Source organism: Eumetopias jubatus, unplaced genomic scaffold (genome assembly GCF_037043125.1).
Source record: "Eumetopias jubatus isolate StellerSeaLion01/CBP00866 unplaced genomic scaffold, mEumJub1_p1.0 scaffold_17, whole genome shotgun sequence".
In the NCBI taxonomy this organism is placed as follows: Eukaryota; Metazoa; Chordata; class Mammalia; order Carnivora; family Otariidae; genus Eumetopias; species Eumetopias jubatus.
In genome coordinates, this window is record NW_028274823.1 from 12702057 (window position 1) to 12723151 (window position 21095).

General features: G+C 39.3%; 1 protein-coding gene across 1 annotated transcript in view; it reads left to right on the top strand.

The window, feature by feature from the left end:
* The first annotated feature begins 5676 nt into the window (after positions 1 to 5676).
* EIF3A (eukaryotic translation initiation factor 3 subunit A) overlaps positions 5677 to 21095 on the top strand; it is a 34953-nt gene continuing 19534 nt past the window's right edge. The window contains exons 1-7 of the mRNA XM_028121737.2: positions 5677 to 5851; positions 12064 to 12254; positions 12419 to 12555; positions 12964 to 13127; positions 14845 to 15044; positions 17698 to 17906; positions 19458 to 19629. Of these exons, the coding sequence (XP_027977538.1) occupies positions 5803 to 5851; positions 12064 to 12254; positions 12419 to 12555; positions 12964 to 13127; positions 14845 to 15044; positions 17698 to 17906; positions 19458 to 19629 (1122 nt within the window). The 5' untranslated portion in view covers positions 5677 to 5802. The remainder of the gene's footprint in view (positions 5852 to 12063; positions 12255 to 12418; positions 12556 to 12963; positions 13128 to 14844; positions 15045 to 17697; positions 17907 to 19457; positions 19630 to 21095) is intronic.

Below are 21095 nucleotides of genomic sequence, written 5' to 3' on the forward strand. Positions count from 1 at the left end.
AAAGTAGAGTCAAGGATGTCTCCAATATTTCTGGTTTGAGCAACTGTAAGAAGGGGGTTGCCATTATTCACATGGGGAAGATATGGGAGGAGCAGGTGGGAGGCCAGAGAGACCAGGAGTCTGGTTTGGGGCAGGTTGGGTGTATGTTGTATGTCAAACACTTGATGGATGTGTCAGTTAGGCATGGGGGTGTGAGCCTGGCTTTCAGGAGAGAGGTAGAGCCCTGGTGATGTAATTTTATAACTTCTAAGCACAGAGATGATGTCTAAAGCGATGAGCTAGAACCAAGAGATGGATGCAGTTAGAGGAGGGGAGAAGTCCAGGGGCTGAGCCCTGGGGCTTTTCAACCTTAGAGGTCAGAGAGATGAGGAGCCGTCAGAGAGGCAGGAGGAAAATCAGGAAAAGGGGAATTCGGAAGCCGAGTGAAGAAAGTGTTTCAGGGAGGCTGGAGTGAACAGCCTGCTGCGTGAGAGGAGAGGGAATCCAGAGCACTAGTACAAAAGGCTGGCTTTAGACAGAAGCGCCAAAGGGTGACAGGAGGGAGGCAGAGTGTCAAGGACAGGAGCAGGTGGGTGGGTAGATGGCAGAGTGCAGAGCCAGGTTCTCTTCTGACTGTTCCACTATTTGCACTGCTACAGAAAATGAGGCCATCAGCTGAGAGAAGAGGATTGGAGAGAGGAAAAAGTATGACACAGTCATCTGGGAGAAGGGGGACATAGCCTAGAGAAGTGTCACAGGATGGCTGAACAGCAGCACGGTGCTTGTTGAGGCTCGTGGTCATGGATTTAAAGTGGGACTTGTCGACATGGTTGTATATTTTTCCCCAGTCACACTGGGCTGCAGGCAAGGAGCAGAAGGATTCTTGGATTGGCCAGGGTTGGGGTCAAATAAAGGGAAAGCTGAGCAAGGAAAGAACTAAATGATGGAATCTAAGCTGGGTGCCGCGGAAACAGAGGACATGAGGGATGGGGAGCGGTGTGAGAAGGAAGTGGGATTGATGACTGGGTTGCAGGTTCGTCAGGCAGCAGGATTGTTGGGAGTTGTGGTGCACAGGAAGGAATGAGAATGTGAGATACTTGAAATCAAGATCTGGAAACTGAGAGAGCTGGTATGACAAGGTGCAGCGTAGGGGTCAGCAAACAGGACCGAGGGGCCAAAGTTGGCCCACTGCCTGTGTTTACAATCTTGAGCTAAGAACAATCTTTACTCTTTTTTAATCTTTATATTTAAAAAATTATTTTTAATTCCAGTATCGTTAACATATAGTATTACATTAGTTTCAGGTGTACAATAGAGTGATTCACCAATTCAGTATATTGCTCAGTGCTCATCAAGATAGTTTCTACATTTTTAGAAAAGATTTCATTTATTCATTTGAGAGAGAGACCACAAGTGGGGTGGGGTGGGGTGGGGGGCAGGCAGAGGGAGAGGGAGCAGCAGACTCTCTGCCGAGCAAGGAGCCCGATGCAGGGCTTGATCTCAGGACCCTGAGATCATGACCTGAACCGAAGGCAGACATTTAACTGACTGAGTCACCCAGGTGCCCTAGTTTTTACATTTTTAAATGTAATATACACACATACTTACAAGGACAATTACTCTTTCAGCAAGAACAGTTGCCCCAAGAGTTGAAGATATGGCCTCCTGGCCTGCAAAGCCTATAATATTTACCATCGAGTCCTTTACAGAAGAAGTTTGCTGACTCTTAGTCTAGACTCTAGTGTATCACCATGTGTGTGAGCAAGTGAGGTAAGGTAGAGGGCACAATTGTGAAGGCCAGGTGGCCAGGATATTGGCAGGATCATCCACACGGGTATAGAAACCACTAATAATTCTGACAGTAGTGTTGGAGAGTGACAGAGAGTTAGAAGTAAGAGTCAAGGAATGAGGGGTTGTGACCTGGGTTCTGCAGATACCTATAAAGGACTGTCACCTAGAGGAATCACATGTGGTCTAGTCTGATAGCATGAAGTTCAATACTTACAGTTCAAGGGAGGAGAGAGAATGCTCTAGAAGTAGCTAGGGGGAAGAGCTAGTCTGTCACTGATCCACCTTCAGGCACCAGTGGTTTGAAGGAGGACTACAGCCACCCCATGACACAGCTGCAGGGGCAGCAGAGTGCCCAGAGATGGCCTGGGTGCCCGAGTTAATGGTGGCCTGAGCAAAGAGCACAGGAGAAGGGACAGGTAAGTCAGTCCCCCACTGGCTGAAAGGCTCTGCAGAGGAAGCCTTCGAGCTGAGGCTTAAAGTCTTAGTAGGGGTTGGTCAGGTAATAATGGGTGGGATAGGAAGAAAAGAAGGGATATACAGGTTTAGGAAAACATGATTTATTTGAACACTGACCTCAGAAAGTCACAAATGAACTTCGATACAGCTGGACATTCAAAATCAGTGCAATTAGGAGCTTTGAATGAAGAGTATTATTTCTTCTTCAGTATTTGCATGCTGGGGCTTAAGTAGATTGAGAGCCCCATGTAGATAGGTAGATGCTCTACAAATGAAAGAAGACACATTGAACTTTCACACTTGTTACTTCCCCACAGGTATAGTAAAAACTGTTCTCTCTATATAAATCTTTATGTGGAGATTCATTCATTCATCTCTCCAGCATTTTTTGAGAGTATCTCATCTGCCAGGCATTGGGGATGTAGTGTGAATAACACAAAAGCTTCCACTCTCTGAGCTTATAGTCTGCAAGTAATTACATTGACGTATGATCAGTGCTAAGACGGGATGATATTGGTGCTCCATGCCTTGACATCTAAACTAGTCTGGGGGCTAGGGAAGAATTCCGGAAGGAAGTGACAATTAATGTGGAGAAATAGGTTGTTGTTAGAACAAGGAATGGGTGGTGGTGGTAAATGTCCCAAGGGAGGTGATGGCACTTATTGGGTTGGAGGTGGGAGAAAGGGCTGTTTAAGGCACTGAAAGATATATAGTGTGGTGAGAGATGGACCCGGAAAGATGATGGGGGCCTGGACCGGAGTGGTGTCTTCATCTTCAAGAAGCTTCTGGCAAGTGTTTGAAGTCTTTTTTCTCTCTAGGCTGCCAAGTCCAAGAAGGCAGGAACCAAGTCTGTCCTGTTCACTGCCTTGCACCTACCTTTCAGGCGCTTACTTCTCATACCTGGCACGTGGTAGGTACTCAACAATGGTTTGTTGAAGGAATGTGTAATTGTGAACTGTAGTCTAACTCTCTGAAACTGTTAGTTTCAGTGTAAATACCTTCATTCCAGCATTCTTGTAAACGAAATGATGAATGTGAAAGCTATAAAACATGATACTTGATTTAAAGCTATATTATGTTGCAAATATGTATAATGTAGTACTTCTTTTGTGCCCCTAAGACCTGCTTTTTTTTTTTTTTGAGAATCTTATTAGCTCTATTCAAAACCTCCAAACATTGTATTAGAGAAATTATCCAGTTATATATAGTATAAAAGTAGCTTGATTAGGGAAAAAACCTTCACCAGCCTGATCACTTCCTTTTAACATTTCCTAAAGTGGCTTCTAGCATATTCAGGTTGCTTGTTTTCTACGAAGTGAGCATTAATCAACAGCAAGTAATTATGCTTTTCTCCTGGTTCAGAATAGATCCTATCTTGCTCCTCATTGTGTACTCATCGACCTTCACCAGAGAAACACCAACTCCTTGAAAACAGGCAACTTGCATTTTTACCCCCAGCATTATGGCTATTAGCTGGTACTTAATACCTATTGGCTGAATTTTTTAAAATTTATTTTTTAAAAGATTTTATTTATTTATTTGTGTGAGAGAGAGAGAGAGAGAGAGAGAGCACAAGCAGGGGGAGTGGCAGGCAGAGGGAGAAGCAGCCTCCCCACTGAGCAGGGACTCCGTCCCAGGACCCTGGGATCATGACCTGAGCCAAAGGCAGACGCTTAACCAACTGAGCCACCCAGGCATCCCATCCTATTGGCTGAATTTAATAAAATTTATTCTGGAAGTTAAGACTATTCACAAATACAGTACTAGACACTAATTGTATGTAATGCACTTAAATGATCATTGGCTATTATATTACCAAATGCTTCATCTACTTTAACTTGAGAGAAAAGAATGAAGATGCAGAAATACTGAATTTCATTTTTTGCTCCAAATTTTCTAGTGTTTGTTTTGTTTTAGGTCTACCACATAATGAGTAATAATCAATGAGATTATTTTACCATCTTCTTCGAGATATGATAACGAAAAGGTAAGAATGTTGGAAAGCTTTTTCTGATACTTAGGTCGTTTCCTTTTATTTTATTCTGTTACATTTCTCTATGGCCTACTAATAGTTTTCTATCTACAGCATTTAAAGGCTATATTTGCTCTTATGTTTAGCTCTTTAATTTTGACTTAATTATTATATACAGAAATGAGTCTCTTGATCCTGCCTCATAAAACAGTTCCTATAGCTTCTTAGTACTTGTTGCTCAACTCTGTCTGGCTCTTAATTTTGAGGGAGTGAGTTTAGACATTTAGAGTGGCCCAAGCATTTTGAAGGAAGAACTCTCTGAAGTTAATTTTTAAATAACTTTTTCTAGACTCTGTGATGTATCTTTTATCTTGTCTGCGTTTCCCACGTTTTCTTTCTTTATAGTGATAAATTTAATTAAATAGAAAAACCTCTTTGCTGAGGCAGAAAGAATGAGGGGAAAATGCTCTTCGAGTGTATGTACTGTGGCTTCCTTGTTCCAGGATACAGTACTGTCATTCATTCGAATATCCCATCCATTATTACAAAATGTGTAATAAATTTGCAACAATTTATTCCACTGTTGCTTTCTGAATTTTTCTTCTGAACTCATCTTAATTTCATTCCTAGGATTTGAGTAATTAGATTCAGTTTAAATGGCTTTCAAGTTCTAGGTGTACGTTAGTGATCGAACACTAAAATTGTAGATCAATAATAAAAGACTGTAGCAAGGGGCCTGAGAAATTGATTCCCCCCCAACACTCATTTTTCTTGTTTCTTTGTGATGTGTGCTGAATGTTAAGGCTACAACACTCCCATGTATCTTCGAACATCATGCAAAGTCTGTTTTGCTGCAGAACTTCCTGCCCTCTTGTCAGATTACTGTCTCCAGTCTGTCCTCAAAACTCACCTTCTCTGAGGGCTCTCATTACCCAATCTTTGTGTCAGCAACTTTTTAATTTTACCGATATGAAATAAGCTTGCTAATTTATTTATTGCGTCCCACCTCCCCTTGCTAGTCCGTCAAGGGACAGGTCACTACTATTAACCAGTGGTGAGCAGCGCTGGTCTAGCGATAGCTGCTCAATGCATTTCCGAAAAACGGATATATACGGCATTTTCATTCAGCGGAGACATCATCCCCTAGGCGGATGGGACCTGACTGTAACTTCGCATGACTCCGCACAAGGCAGGTCCAAAATCTGTGCAGACGCCTTCTTTCTCTCCAGGCAGAGACTCTGACCCAAGTATCACTTTTCCCACCCCGATTCTCGCTCAAGGAGAGAGGGGCCTGAGAACCTTCCCCCATACGTTTCCCCGATGGGGTCGGAGGAGACACGCCGTACCGCCGCCACGTCAGCCGGCGCGCGCGACGGCAGCGCGCCTGCGCGCGCAGGACCGCCCCCCTACATCCGGGGCTTGGGCGGCGGCGGCGGCGCCGTGCGGGGGTCACGTGCCTCCTTCCTTTCCGTCTCTGGCCGGCTGGGCGCGGGCGACTGCAGGCGAGGCGCGTGGAACCTCGCGCTGGTTCCCCTTCGTCTCCTCTCCCGGCCCGGGCCACCAAGGAGTTCGCTGACGCCGGGTGAGCTGAGCCTGCCGCCAAGATGCCGGCTTATTTCCAGAGGCCGGAAAATGCCCTCAAGCGCGCCAACGGTGAGTAGGGTAGGGGATCGGGGCGCGCCGGGCTGGGTCGGCCCGAGGCCTCTGAGGTCGAGGGGCCCGGGCCTGCTTCTCGCTGCTCCGCTGCCTGGCTGGGGCGGTGGTCGATGCGACCTGCCCGCCGCCGTCCGGGCCCGTGGGTGGGTATGGTTTCCCTTCTTGCTCCAAGCGACCGGGGCGGGTGGGAGGTGCGGAGCCGGGAACCGTCGCTCTGGGGGCCCTTCCTCCCCCCCCGCCGCCTCCTGGTGCGTCTTGGGGGCCGCCGTCCCTGAGACAGGTTTCCGGGGCCGGAGTTCCTTACCCGCCTTGTCCGCCTCCGCCCGGCGCCTCAGGCCGCCGGGCTCCCGGCTGCTTAGGCCCCGCGCCCCCAGCCGCCATCTGGGAGTGCCGGGGAGGAAGAAACATGGCTCCCTCCCGGGGACAATGCACGCGAGAACCTCGACTCCACCTCCTGCCGGCGCCGGGAGCCGGGCAGTCCCACCTCCGGCCCTCCTGAAGACACCTCCGCCCCCCAAGTCCAGCGCCGGGCTTTGCTGGGGTCAGGGTCCACTTACCCCTTTCCCGTCACTGTAACTCTGCTTCGAGACTCTGACCCATTTAACATGTTGTCTGTTTTTTTCTGGCATTGATTATTGGCCTTTTCCAAATCACATGAAGTTGGAACAAAGTTAATACTGTAAGAGAGGGACTTCCAGGTTCTCGCTTAAAGATAACGAAATTGAGGCCTAGAGAGAATGTTTTTACCCAAGGTCACTCTGGGAGTTAGTTGTTGAGCCAGGAGACTAGAACCAAGGTCTCTAGACTTTCCGACTAGTCGTTTTTTCGCCACAGCGCTACTTCCTGCGATTTTTATTTCTAGGTGTATTTAAGCCATGGGCCCTTTCAGGAAAACTTGTGCGTGTCCTGGTCTATTCAAGAGGCATTTATTACGTTGCTGTTATTGGGGTGCAATGTATTATGCATTGCTCTGGTTTTTAAAAACTTTCTCGTTCAGAGTTTTTTAAGCCCCAACAATTTTCTAAGTGTGTAGGGCGTCCATGGCTCTTATTTTCACCCTTTCTCTAACCAAACAAGTTTTGGGTCTTATCCATGTTGTAGGTGGATATACCGTGTCTATTACAATTTTAGTTCATGGAGCTTATTTTGTTAGTTGGTGTGAAAATTTCTCTTGTGAAAAGGTCAATTTCAGTCAATTCATAAAATTAATAGTACTGATAACCTGTCAGGACCAAAAGTGTGTTTGTCACATGGTTGTTGTTTTAAAAGTAACAATTTGGGGGTTGGTAAGAGGGTGGAATATGATCATTCCACGTTCTTTGGAATTGTTTTAAAAATCGGTTTAAAACTGCAACTTAGATCTGATGACTACTCATTTTAACCAGTGACCTAATGGTTAGAACAGGCAAGAATTAAGGATGTTAATTTTTTTTTTTAGATTTTATTTATTTAAGAGAAAGAGAGGGCCCACGAGTGGGGGGGGGTAGGATCAGAAGGAGAGGGAGGAGCAGACTCCCCCATGCCCCATGGACACTCCCCCTCTCATCATGACCTGAGCTGAAGGCAGACATCCAACCACTGACCCACCCAGGTACCCAAGGATGTTAATTGCTAGGAAAGAAAATAGATTGAAATGGAAATTTATCACTACAAAATGAACTGTAGCAAAGTTAGAATTTTTTTCTTATGTTTAGAAACTTAGAATTATATTATGGTATACAAAATGACTGAGATTCAATTACTGTTCTAATTGCTATTGTAGATGTTTTACAGTAATTTGCTTTACAGACAGGCATTTTTTCCATGCTAATAGGCTGAAGCACTGTAATCTTGATGGCCAAAATACTACACATTTGATGTGTTCAGGCCTTGTTTGTTTCATCACTCCTCCATTCTGAATCTTCATTTGAGCTTAGTATATCAGTAATTTTTTTAAATTAGAAGGGTTTTCTGATGTGTAACAAATCTTAAATCTTTTTACATGTTTTCTAAGTTGAAATAGATTTGATTCATGAAGGGAAAGTTGGGGAAAGCATCTGAAATTAAAGTAGGCAAGATGAGCAAGGGGCACCTGGGGGGTGCTTTAATTTTGTGTAGGTTTTTATAAGGCTGTACTGTCTCCTTGCTGTAGTCCTTTTAAGATGTAAGTTGGGTGTTTCTGTAGTATAGGCCTTAGCTTTCAAGTAGTAATTTCTGTACCTTTGATCTTGTGAATGAGAGCTGTCTGAAAGAGTTAAAGTGAGCAGACTGTGGATGGCACATGGCACTGCTTACAAAACTTACAAAACTAGTATTACAAAAGCACATTTCATTCGATGGAGATAATCTCATTTTATGTAAATGTATATATAACATTTGTAACCTCAAACACATTGAGAACTAATCCGTTTTATTATCTTAATAAAATGTGAATAAGTTCAGAGTAGTTCAGGCCATCTTAGCCTGTAATTCAGAACAATATTTTTGGAAACGATTATAGTAGTCACTCAGGAAGATGAAAACTTGGCCCAGCAGTTACAGGCAAGAAATTCATACACCAGAATCATTTGGGAAAAGCCCCTTTTCCAGATTATGTTGTCAGTAGTATGGAATTAATTGCTCCTGATCTTGTAACAGCCTTTTAATTTATATTCTACCAGTGATTTATAAAGTTGTCATTAAACCCACAAATTGTGTAATATTATAGCTTGTCTACTTGGTCTGTTGCACAGAAAAACTAATAATATTAAAGGGCAGACCTAAACTTTTTCTTTTAGAGGTAGTTTGTCATTGTGTCTGAAAGGTAAGCTCAGAATGCCTACCCTTCTAGTATTAGTTCATAATTCCAGATTTTAATCTTTATTTCAAGAATATCAATTTGGAAATGAGCATTTTTTAAAACATTGCAACAGAGCCTTTAATGTGTGGTATTTCTTTCTAGTCTCAAAAACTTTCTTTTTCCTTATTAGATAAGTAATAAGTAAATTCTCCCAGTATGTAAATTAGGGTAAAGGCAGAAACTGACCCTAATGGATTATCATGGTTTCTGTTCCCATTCCACTTTTTTCCCTTAAAAACATCCTTGCTTGGTACCCATGTCTGCTTTTTTTCTTGGTGATGGAGGAGGTGTCCTATAAAAAATAATTTTTTAGCGCATTTGCTTTGGTTTGTTTGAACTTCTTGTTTCAGAGTTTGAAAGTAGAATTTGGAATCATAAATCTTGATTGGCTGTTTAGGAATTGAAAATTAATTTTAGGGACGCCTGGGTGGCTCAGTTAGTTAAGCATCTGCCTTCGGCTCAGGTCATGATCCCAGGGTCCTGGGATCGAGCCCTGCGTTGGGCTCCCTGCTCTGCAGGAAGCCTGCTTCTCCCTCTCCCACTCCCCCTTGCTTGTGTTCCTTCTCTCGCTGTGTCTCTCCCTGTCAAATAAATGGATAAAATCTTAAAAAAAGAAAGAAAGAAATCACACTCCTCTATTTAAAAATAAGAGATTGGGTAGGTGAATTATTTTTAGACAGTTTATTTTTTTGTCATCCCCATGCTGGGGCCAGTTCTCAACTTTAACTCTCTGTGCCTGTTCTATGTTACAAGCATTTTGACAGTGTTTAAATAGGATAGTATAAGATTTAAATCCTCAACCTAAGACTGGGAATTGGGTATAATAGGTTGTTTTGGTGCTGCTGGTGTGCTATTTAATGTGAATGATGAATTTAACTAAAAACATTTACTTCCAGATTTTTGGCTGATTGAGGCCTTTTCTGTTAAATAGTTAAAAACACCTAAGGTACTGTTGGATTTTAGAAAATAACTTTGTATATGTATGCTTCAGGAATAAGATAGGTAGGTCCTCCCCTTAGAACAGGAAAGGCTTATTATTTTAACAAAGTATCTAGTTGTATTACATTTTTGTTTCCTCTTACAGGGTTTTTTGTTTTGTTTTTTGTAACAAAATGGACTCAAATGAAAATGGACTTTCCCTCATATTGCCAGGATTAGTGTTGACATTGTCTTGAATTATTGTAGAGAGATTTGTTTTCACTTGCATATGAAGAATATGATTTGATATAATGTGGGATGACATAGGGTATTGTGTAAAGATAGTTATTTCAGTATATTTTGTGATTTATCTTGCAAACTTGTTAATATACCAGAGTTGGAATATTGTTTGTAGTTTTCCTGGAGGAAAGAATGTTCAGAAGCAACATTCCTGAAAGATGTGATAGTTGGGAGGAGAAATATAGAGAATTACTAAATCTGTAGATTTAGTAAAACTCCCAAATAAGGGACGTTTCTGCCTGTTGTTTGCCTAGCACAGTTACATGGTTTATAATGTTGTATGGTGTTAACTCTTGAAAATAATTCTTTGTTAAAGATTCTTTTTTTAGGAGGAAAATAATGATTTTTAACAATGGGAGTGTAGTTTTTTAAGACTTTTTTTTTTAAATAGTGTAGTGTTTTGGTTCCCCAAATTATTTTTCAGATGTTCAGTGGAAAGATTTTTTTTGTGTGTGCATTTCAGCAGTTATTGAATTTTAAGTTGCACATAACCAGGTGACTTAGTAAATGGGGGAGGGGAGCTATCTAACCTAAGTTTTGTGCAGAAGGAAAATAAAAGATGAGAAAAAATAGGATAAATTTTAACCTTTGTCAGAAATAATGTGATAGAGGAGTCTCTGCTTTTGACTGAATTTCAAAATGAGCAGCATACATAAAACCTGAGATTGGAGCTGGATTTTGAAATCGTGCCACATGCAGAATGCCTTCAGGTTTAGGTGATAACTAAATTTGTAAGTGTATAATTTTCTTTGCTATGCATTCTAAATTTTTTTGTCTTTGAAAATAAACTTTATTAAACTTTTTTTAATAAACTTAATTTTAGAAGGTCAAGATTTACAGAATTATTGCACATATAGTACAGAGTATTTCCATATAAACCAAACCTATTGATATATCATTTTGGTACATTTGTCACAAGTAATGAACCAATACTGATATATTTTTTTTTTTTTTAAGATTTTATTTATTTGAGAAAGACAGAGAGAGAGAAAGAGCACGAGTGGGGAGGAGAAGGAGAAGCAGGCTCCATGCTGAGCAAGGTGATCAGGGCCCTGGGATCACGATCAGGGCCCTGGGATCTCGACCTGGGCCAAAGGCAGCAGCTTCACAGACTGAGCCATCCAGGCACCCCCAGTACTGATACATGGTTAATGAAAGTCCATACTTTTTCCAGATTTCCCTAGCTTTCCCTCATGTCCTTTTTTGAACTCCAGGATCCCATCTAGGATACCATCTTACATTTAAGTGTCCTGTCTCCTTAGACACCTCCCCTTGTTATGACAGTTCCTTAGATTTTCCTTGTTGATAACCTGGACAAGTTTTGAGGAGTACTGGTCAAGTATTTTATGGAATGTCCCTCATTTGGGGTTTGTCTTAATATTTTTTTTTCATGTTTAGACTGGAAAAATAAGTGGAGAGATAGTCCATAGATGGGAAGACTAAATATTGTTAAATTGTCAATTCTTCCATATTTGATCTGTAGATTCAGTAAAATTTGAATGAAAATTCCAGTGAGCTAATTTGTAGATATTAAACTAATTCTGAGTTTATACGGAAAGGTAAAAGACTTAGTAAGCCAAATAATACTGAAGAACAAAGTGGAAGCACACTACTTCGTTTGAAGATAGTCTATAGTAATCAAGACAGTGAGGTATTAGCAAAAAACTAGATATATTGCAGTAGAGAGTGATCAGAATAGAGAACCTAAAAGCAGGCCCACATAGTCAATTGATCTTAAAGGGAACAGAGTCAGTCCAATTGACTGTCTAATTGCCAATCTAATGATTTTTCTGCCTGGAGTCTTAGCATGAACTAGTAAAAATTTGCTCAGCCAGATCACTGTGACTGAAGTTAGACTTGACTTTACTGTGTTTGCTGGGGAGAGATTTTTTTTTCCCTCATGATCTCAATTTCTGGAACTTAGAAGGACACATTTGGTACAGTGTAATTGAGTGAAATCCAGTTTTATCTGTAGACCATATTTTGAGATTGTACCAGTTTTTCATTGTTTTAACTCTTGATAGTTTTGGCATGGCTTTAGATGTCGAAAATAAATGTGATCTTAAAAAGAGATGGTAGTGAGTTCAGAAATTAAAATAACCAATTTAAGCAAGATTTAGATTTCTGTATAGTATACATAACGGATTTTAATTTTCCTGAATTATTTTTCCAGAATTTCTTGAGGTTGGAAAAAAGCAGCCTGCTTTGGATGTTCTTTATGATGTTATGAAAAGTAAGAAACACAGAACATGGCAAAAGATACACGAGCCGATTATGTTGAAATACTTGGAACTTTGCGTGGATCTTCGCAAGAGCCATTTGGCTAAAGAGGGGTTATACCAGTATAAGAACATTTGTCAACAGGTATGAAAAGAGCTGAGTTTTATAGTTTTAAAAAGTGCTTTTAGTAATTTTCAGATGAGTTTACTTTCCGGAGTTATAATATGCTTTATATCCTAAAATTTGCTCTTAAAATATTTTATGGTTTGTTGGAAAAGTGTTGTAAGGTGCTCTTTCTTTTTGGTTAGGTGAACATCAAATCTCTAGAGGATGTTGTTAGGGCATATTTGAAATTGGCAGAGGAAAAAACTGAAGCTGCTAAAGAAGAATCTCAGCAGATGGTCCTAGACATAGAAGATCTGGATAATATTCAAACTCCTGAGAGGTATGTAGGTTAAATTGCGGATATATTTTCCTCAGTTTTTCTTTACATGTGTCTCCATCATCCTCGTTTGAGGTGTAGATGTTCATTGGAAAGAATGCTCATCTTCGGAATTTTAAATGTATAGTAACAAAACCATACTATTCAAAATTGGTAAAAGTGGGAAATCTTCAGATAGGAGGCAGATACTGATTTAAATGGTTGTAATATGCATTGGGGATTCAAATATTTGAACATGTGACAGCTTTACAGTGCATCCAGTGCATCCATGCATAAATATAGGAAGAATTCACACTTTTTTATACTGACCATTGTTGGTTTTGGTTTTTTTATCATATGGCAAAGTAGGAAATCATGTCTAAAATTGTTTTCAACTTTTTGAATGGTTTTTTTTTTTTTTTTTTTTTTTAGTGTTCTCCTAAGTGCTGTAAGTGGTGAAGACACTCAGGATCGTACTGACAGACTACTTTTAACTCCATGGGTTAAATTCCTTTGGGAATCATATAGACAGTGTTTGGACCTTCTTCGAAACAATTCCAGAGTAGAGCGTCTCTACCATGATATTGCCCAACAAGGTAAGATGAAAACTGGATTTGAAAAGTTGACTTTTAGGAAAAGATTTTGCAAAAGATGGACAAGGTTAACCTATTTTTCTCCACAGTACTTATTTTATAGTTTTTATCCTTATTGAAAGATGATTGGCATTCGTTTAAATATTAAATAAATGACTATAAGAAATTTGTTTTACTTGTTAGGGTAATTCTGTATGAAGTCCACTTCACGAATATCTGAAAGACAAAGTCATTTTGGGATTTTCCAGGTGACTAAAAACAAATGGAACTTTTTGCTTTCTGCTAAACTTGAGTTCTTTTGACTTCACCACTACATATTCTCAACCATGCCATGGGTTTATGAGGTCTTTTTAAGCTTTGGAATTCTAGGATTCCTCGAAAAATACATAGTTTTATTTTCTTAAACAGTATCACTGAATACAGAACTAAGTCATTTTGATGACTCAGGATCGTCATAAAAAGTATCCGATTGTTACACTGTATATACAATTGATGCTTGAACAACTTGGAGGGGTAGTTGTTAGAGGTGCTGACGGACACACCCCTTTGCTTCCACTCCTGCACAGTTGAAAATCCACCTGTGTCTTTGACTACCCAAAACCTTAACTACTAATAGCATCTTGTTAACCAGAAGCCTTACTGGTAACATAAACAGTTGATTAACACATATTTTGTATGTTATATGTGTTATATTACTGTATTTTTAAAACAGGTAAGCTAGAGAAAAAGTGTTAACATCATAAGGAAGAGAAAATTGACAGTACTGTATCGAAAAAATCTATACGTTAGTGTACCTATGTAGTTCAAACCCTTGTTTAAGGATTAACTGTACTTTGAATCCTGAACCAAATGAAGTTCATTTTCTTAATCTTGTATCTTTTCCTTACTGTCACTTGCTGTTAGTGCAGCTTTTTAACTATATATGAATGGAATATATGTGACTTGAGAGTGGCTTTTGGCTTTCTCTTACTTTGGCCTTAGTACAACTTTGTATTGCCATTCTTTTCAGTATGCGGGACGATTGGCATTTGTTTATTCAAATTGTGAGTGACTGTAAGAATATTTTACTATGAGTATTAGAACCTGTGTTCAGTTTTGCTTACATGGCTAGCATATGTGAATTTTCATTGAACACAAGTACACTTGGGGCTTTTGATAACTACTGATAATAAATGTTAACTTGAAGTTAAGCTCCATCCCTTTGTTTTGGGCCTCTTGAAATAGAAATCTCTTTTTTAAGAGCAAAGGAATTCTGAAACATTGCTATATTGCATATATGACAGTAGAAAATTATTTTAATGACAGAGCAAGTAGTTAAAGCATACATCTATGTAAACAGTTGAAATCAGGTTACCATAAGCCCACAGTTTGTTAGATAGCAAGGCTCTATATTTCAGGCTAGAATTTTTTGTTCTTTTAGGATTTGAAGTGGTAGGTGTTTGAAAGGTGAGTCCCTCCTACACCTTAATTTGAGTAGTTTCCCATTTGTAAACTCTCCTAGAACCTCAGCACCAAATTCTAGTTCTAGGCCAGGACTATGTCCAAAAGATGGTCAGGACACATGATGAAGTGACCAATGACTTATCATTTCTAAAGACTGATTATGAGTTTGGTAAATCTTGTTAAAATAGCTGATTTTAATATTTGAAGTAAAACCAATTCAAATACTTAGTGATGGTGGAAAGTACCTAATATATCTTATAATTAATTACGCCTATAGCTTTCAAATTCTGCCTCCAGTACACCCGTAAGGCTGAATTCCGTAAGCTATGTGACAATTTGAGAATGCACTTGTCACAAATTCAACGTCACCATAACCAGAGTACAGCAATCAATCTTAATAATCCAGAGAGCCAGTCCATGCATTTGGAAACCAGACTTGTTCAGTTGGACAGTGCTATCAGCATGGAATTATGGCAGGTATGTTGTGAACTATTTGCTGTCTTTTGTAGTCATAATAACCCATATTACTTTTTTATTTATTTAATTTTTGGGGGGTGAGTAACGTGATAGAAGTTTTTTAAGCAAGGATACAGAAAAAGCTCTCAGGAGTGAGAGGGGTCCTGACAAGGTTGCCTACTTTTTTTTTTTCTTGAATCAGTGTATTCATCTTGTTATTTATTGGTTAATTTTGATAGATAATTGAGGAATTTAAGATTGTCTAATGGAGAAGCAAGAGTTCTGGACAGGCAGTCTGAGGATATTTTGGTTCTAGTTGCCTGCTGTGAAATCTGGGCCAAATCAGGTAATCTCTTTTGGACCAGGTGGCTTTCCATATAAAACAATTAATCCTCATTGTTGCTCAAACTGTGGTTCGGTGCCTGTCTGTGAACTGTCTACTGATCCAGGATGAAATAATTAAAGAGAATATGCATTTATTAAGGGTGGGGTTTTTTTGTTTTTGGTGGTTTTGGTTTGTTTTTGGTAGCAATTTCATGGTAATTTTATGTGTGTTTACTCTGTTTAGGAAAACTGAGCTTGTTTTTCAATTTATTTTTGTAATAGTTTTGTTGTATTTCATAAAAATATGGGCAATAGGTTGGAAATTTAAAAAAATAATTTGTCCCTTTACTGTGATGTGGGAGAAACGCTGCACTAGATTGTCTCCTAGATTTCTTAGTGTTGCTTTGGCTTAGTAAACGTGTGGGGAAGAGCCTACATTGGAAATCTTGGTGGTGTTGGGATACTTGCCCCAACCACTTAGGCTTTTTATGTTAAGAATTCCACCCTGGGGGCACCTTAGTGGCTCAGTTGGTTAAGCGTCTGCATTAAGTGTCTGCCTTTGGCTCAGGTGATCCCAGGGTGCTGGGATCGAGTCCCACAAGGGGCTCCCTGCTCAGCGGGAAGTCTGCTTCTCCTTCTCTCTCTCTCTCAAATAAATAAAATCTTAAAAAATAAAAAAAAAAGAGTTCAAAGATATTTTCACATGATTTTGTAGTCCTGACTTGAAACTTTTAAATTTTTGACCAAAAGAAAAATCTACTTGAAATTAAAGAGGAAGACGATTGGAAGTTTTTTAACCAATTGAAACTGATTTCCTGCCCTTTTTTTTTTTTTTAAGATTTTTATTTATTCATTTGAGAGAGAGCACATGAAAAGGGGGAGGGTCAGAGGGAGAAGCAGACTCCCTGCTGAGCAGGGAGCCTGGGACTGGATCCCGGGACTCTAGGATCATGACCTGAGCTGAAGGCAGTCGCTTAACCAACTGAGCCACCCAGGCGCCCTGATTTCCTGCTCTTCAAAGTATTTTCCTTTCTGTAGGGACACCCTTAAAACACTACCTGATGAAATAATGAGGAAAAAGAGGTCCTATAGAAGACAAACATGCTCATTATAGAACGAGTGGATAAATAGAAGAAACTATTCACACGTTATCTTATTACTCAGAAGTAACCTCTATATTGTCTTTTATGTCCTTCCAGATTTTTTTTTTTTAAAGATTTTGTTTATTTGACAGAGAGAGACACAGCGAGAGCAGGAACATAAGCAGGGGGAGTGGGAGTGGGAGAAGCAGGCTTCCCGCAGAGCAGGGAGCCCGATGTGGGGCTCGGTCCCAGCACCCTGGGATCACGACCTGAGCCGAAGGCAGACGCTTAAAGACTGAGCCACCCAGGCGCCCCTTTCCAGATTTTTTTTCTTATACATTCTTCCAAGTAGTGTGATAATGATGCACTTAAAAAAACTTTTTTTAAGTCACGTTTATTAAAGTGTAATTTACATTTAGCAAAACTCACCCTGAAATTTGAAAAATGCAGTCACCATCATAATCAGGATGTAAAACATTTCTTCAAAATGCCCTTTCTGCAACTAAGCCCACCCTGATCCTTAAGAATCCATTGATTTGTTTTCTGTCAAAAGGATCGCATTTAATCATTAAAATGATCTGTTATGGAAAAATTTATAAGCATACAAAACCAAATTTTTAGAAGTTTACTTTCAAACATCTTTAGGATTGTCAGAATGGGATTTAAAAATAACCTTTGCAAATTAAAGCACAGTTGACAAAGTTGTCAAGATAGTTGTAGCTAATCTAGTTATGTCAGGCTTCGGGCAGGGGCTTGTTGATAGAAAGACTAAATAATAAAATTGAATTTTACAAAACTCTCTATAGGGCAGATAGATACTCTTACAGATATTTGATACCTTCTTAAAATTCACCCTTGCTACTACTGTGAAAGGGACAAAGGAAGAAAAGCCTCTATTGTATTTATATTAGTTGGTACATGTTCAAATACATCTTACCTACTTTAAAAGCTGCTTTTGAGCACCAGCCCTGAAGCTCATCTTGAGCTGGACTGAGTGGAGTCACACGTTGTGGTTGAAAGGGCAGTGCATTTTTTTTTTAAGTGTTCTGTCTTAATTTGAAGAAGTTTAAGGATTTAGTATTTTTGTGATCAAGGCAGTTTTCTGAAATAGATATTATGGATGAATAAAAGGAACCACACATAAAGGAATTTTACTTCCCTTTTTTTTTAAATTCAGTAACAAAATGTTTTAGGTTGCATAAAGAGATTTGGATTAGATTTTTTTGTTTGTTTAGAATGCAGTGACTAATTTATACTGCTAATTTTAGGAAGCGTTCAAAGCTGTGGAAGATATTCATGGACTATTCACCTTGTCTAAAAAACCACCTAAACCTCAGTTGATGGCAAATTACTATAATAAAGTCTCAACTGTGTTTTGGAAATCTGGAAATGCTCTTTTTCATGCATCTACACTCCATCGTCTTTACCATTTATCCAGAGAAATGAGAAAGAATCTTACACAAGAAGAGATGCAAAGGTAAGAATGTTACAGTCAAATAATACTGAAATTATGAAAAAAATACCTTCTACTAAGTGGCATGGTTCCAGGTTAGGGTTTCTGAACCTCTGCACCATTGACGTTTGGGGCTGGATAATTTACTGTTGTGGGGGACTGCACTTAGGATGTTTTGCAGCATCTCTAGTATACCCACTGGATGCTGGTAGTAATTCTTCCACTTCTCACTGTCAGAAGTGTCTCCAGACATGGTTGTTCTCTGGTAGTATTCTTGGTCTTCAGGTAACTGTCTTGTCTGATAACCAACTCTGCCAAAAACCTGATTGAGAAAATCGAGTATTAGGAGAGACAGTGTTATGGTATGAGGTTTCTATCCATATACGGTACTTAAAATCTAGTCTTAAGACAAAGAAGAGAATTAAATAAATGCTGCCATCAAGTCACTTTTTCCCCTGATTATAAAATATAACTGAGTGTGTGTTCGAATATAGAGAAGGGGTCTATAGCCTAGCAGTCTAAAAACCACTTTATTATTTTTTTTAACAATACATGCAGTGTATTTTCTTTCAGTCATGTTTGTTTTTTTTTAATGTTTCAGTTTTTTTTAATGTTTCAGTTGGACTCGGAGCTCACAGACCACACTTTTTTCTCTTACTGGCAGACCATGTTATTTTGGCCTCTAGTAGAATTAGTATACCAAATTGTTTTTCTTTTAGCTTTACAGCAATTATGGGAACCAACTAAATGAATTTTCCTAGTATATTTTCTTTGAAACTCTTAAGGACCATCCATGTTCATTATGTCATTCACTGTCCTTTATGTAATCCATGTCTGAGATTAAAAAAACAAACTTGGGTTCCTTTAAGGTATTTATGTACTATCCCTTTAGAAAATGCTGTAATAACAGTATTATAATAATAAATATTAGGCTATTTAACTCTATGTACATAATTTGCTTAATCTTTACAACAGCCTCCTGACTCAGAAAATTAAGTATCTTGCCTTAGGTTCTAGTCCTGGAAATGGTGAAGCTGAGATTCTAACTCTTGACCCTTGTGCTCCAGAGCCCACTATCCTTAATGTCCTATAGTGCTCTGAATTTAACCTGACTTTGCTCTTGTGTTCTAAGGAAGCTAAGATTTAGCCCCACCACGAATCCTTCGCTCCCCCCACCCCCCGGTTGTGTTCACTTAACAATCCTTGTAAGTTTTCCCCCTTTATTCATGTCATTTTTTTCCTTAATTTTTAAAGCTGCCTTAATTGTTTTTCTAAGGAAGCATCAGGTATACAAATGTACCTATTCTACGTTTTAAACCCACAGTCTTTTTCTGTAGCTGGCAAATATTGACAGTAAGTGGGTGGGTGAAGTTCGGCTTCTCCCAAGTATTCATTTTAGCACAGTCCATTTCCCTTCATCTCATGCTTTGATGAATAACATATATGAATACAATCTGCTAATATGGCGCACATATTCTGTCACTGGCGTATCTTACCAGACAATTACAGAAGTGGTTTTTTTTTTAAATCAGGTGACATTTATGAATTTAACAGATTTGTAATTTTGTTCTGCAGAATGTCTACCAGAGTCCTTTTGGCCACTCTTTCTATCCCTATTACTCCTGAGCGTACTGATATTGCTCGACTTCTGGATATGGACGGCATTATAGTCGAAAAACAACGTCGCCTTGCAACACTGCTAGGTCTTCAAGCTCCACCAACACGAATTGGCCTTATTAATGATATGGTTGGTATAAGTTTGAGCATTCTTACAGCTCAGAATAAAAAACTTTATGGTCAGATTTTATAATTAATGCTAGGTGGTTCTGATGGACTAATTTGAGTCCTCATTGTACCCATAGATAGGTGTAGAAATTTATAAGAAGGGTACCAGTTGAAGTCAGGTCAATAGATTAGCTGACTGAGCCTATCTTAGCATATTTCCTCTTTGGAGAAGGGATGTTAAATGGAGAATCTAGAATAATTTCTTGATAGGAATAAAATTAGAGCTGGGAGAATTTTATTTGAATGCTTAAACCACAGCTAATTTCAGTACGGATATAAGGGCATTTATAAGGGGAAGTATTCAAGAAATGTGGAACATCAGTCATGCACCCATTTTGTATTGGAGATAGACTAGAGTGTTTGTGTGTGGGGATAGGATCTTTGGTTGTTTGCCTCTGTCTTGTGACTAAGTAGGTCTGTATGGAAACACACTCCTGTGCTTGCAAGTCTTGCTGTGTCCCTTCAGTTAGTCTTTTGTTGGGTTAGCAGTCCCAACATGTGAAGGATAAAGGTCCACATGCATTATGTATTCTAGAATGTTTATGGCTAAGGTAAGTTAAGATTTAGTTATGGGCAGTTTTGAGGTTTATGAAAGTAAGCCACTTTTTTGTCTCCTTTTAAGAAACATTACACAGTGGCACCCTTAGCTGAGTTCTAGTCCCATATAAGAATATAAATCATAAATGTAATTGGGTAAATTCTCATAAGGTAGTTTCTAGTTACCCCCCCAAGAGCCACTGCCCTGATTTGTAACACCGCATATTAGTTTGCCTGTGTAACTTTGTATGAAATTTAAGTTCTATATATATGCAATAATATGTTAAATTCTTTTTCTTACCATAATATTTGTGAGATTTATTTACATGTTGAATGTAGCTGTTTTTTCTTTGATCGTTTCTGTATAAGAACATCTCCTTATTGGGGCGCCTGGGTGGCTCAGTCTTTAAGCATCTGCCTTTGGCTCAGGTCATGATCTCGGGGTCCTGGGATCCAGCCCCACATCTGGCTCCCTGCTCAGCAGGAATCCTCCTTCTCCCTCTGCCCCTCCCCCTGCTCATGCTTTCTCTCTCAAATAAATAAATAATCTTAAAAAAAAACCTTGTATGTACTGTAGTGTTGCTGTGGTGATTTTTGTGTGATAATTACTTGTAAGCTGTGGTATTTTACTTATTACTGGTAATAAATTAGCTTGTATACATGAGTTGTCTTTGTAAATATCATTGATCATGTTGAGTTAGAGTTTTTATATCCTTATTAAGCCCTTGGGGGACTTTTCACTGTAGGTAGATGCGTAATTTGGGGTTAGAGACCCAAACATAGTTTTCCTTTGAATTCCTCTGATGAATTTAAAGAGAGTTGAGGCCAATTTTTCAGACGTTTTTCAGATTTCCAATCCCCTATTTTTCTTATTTATACTCAGTTCAGTTG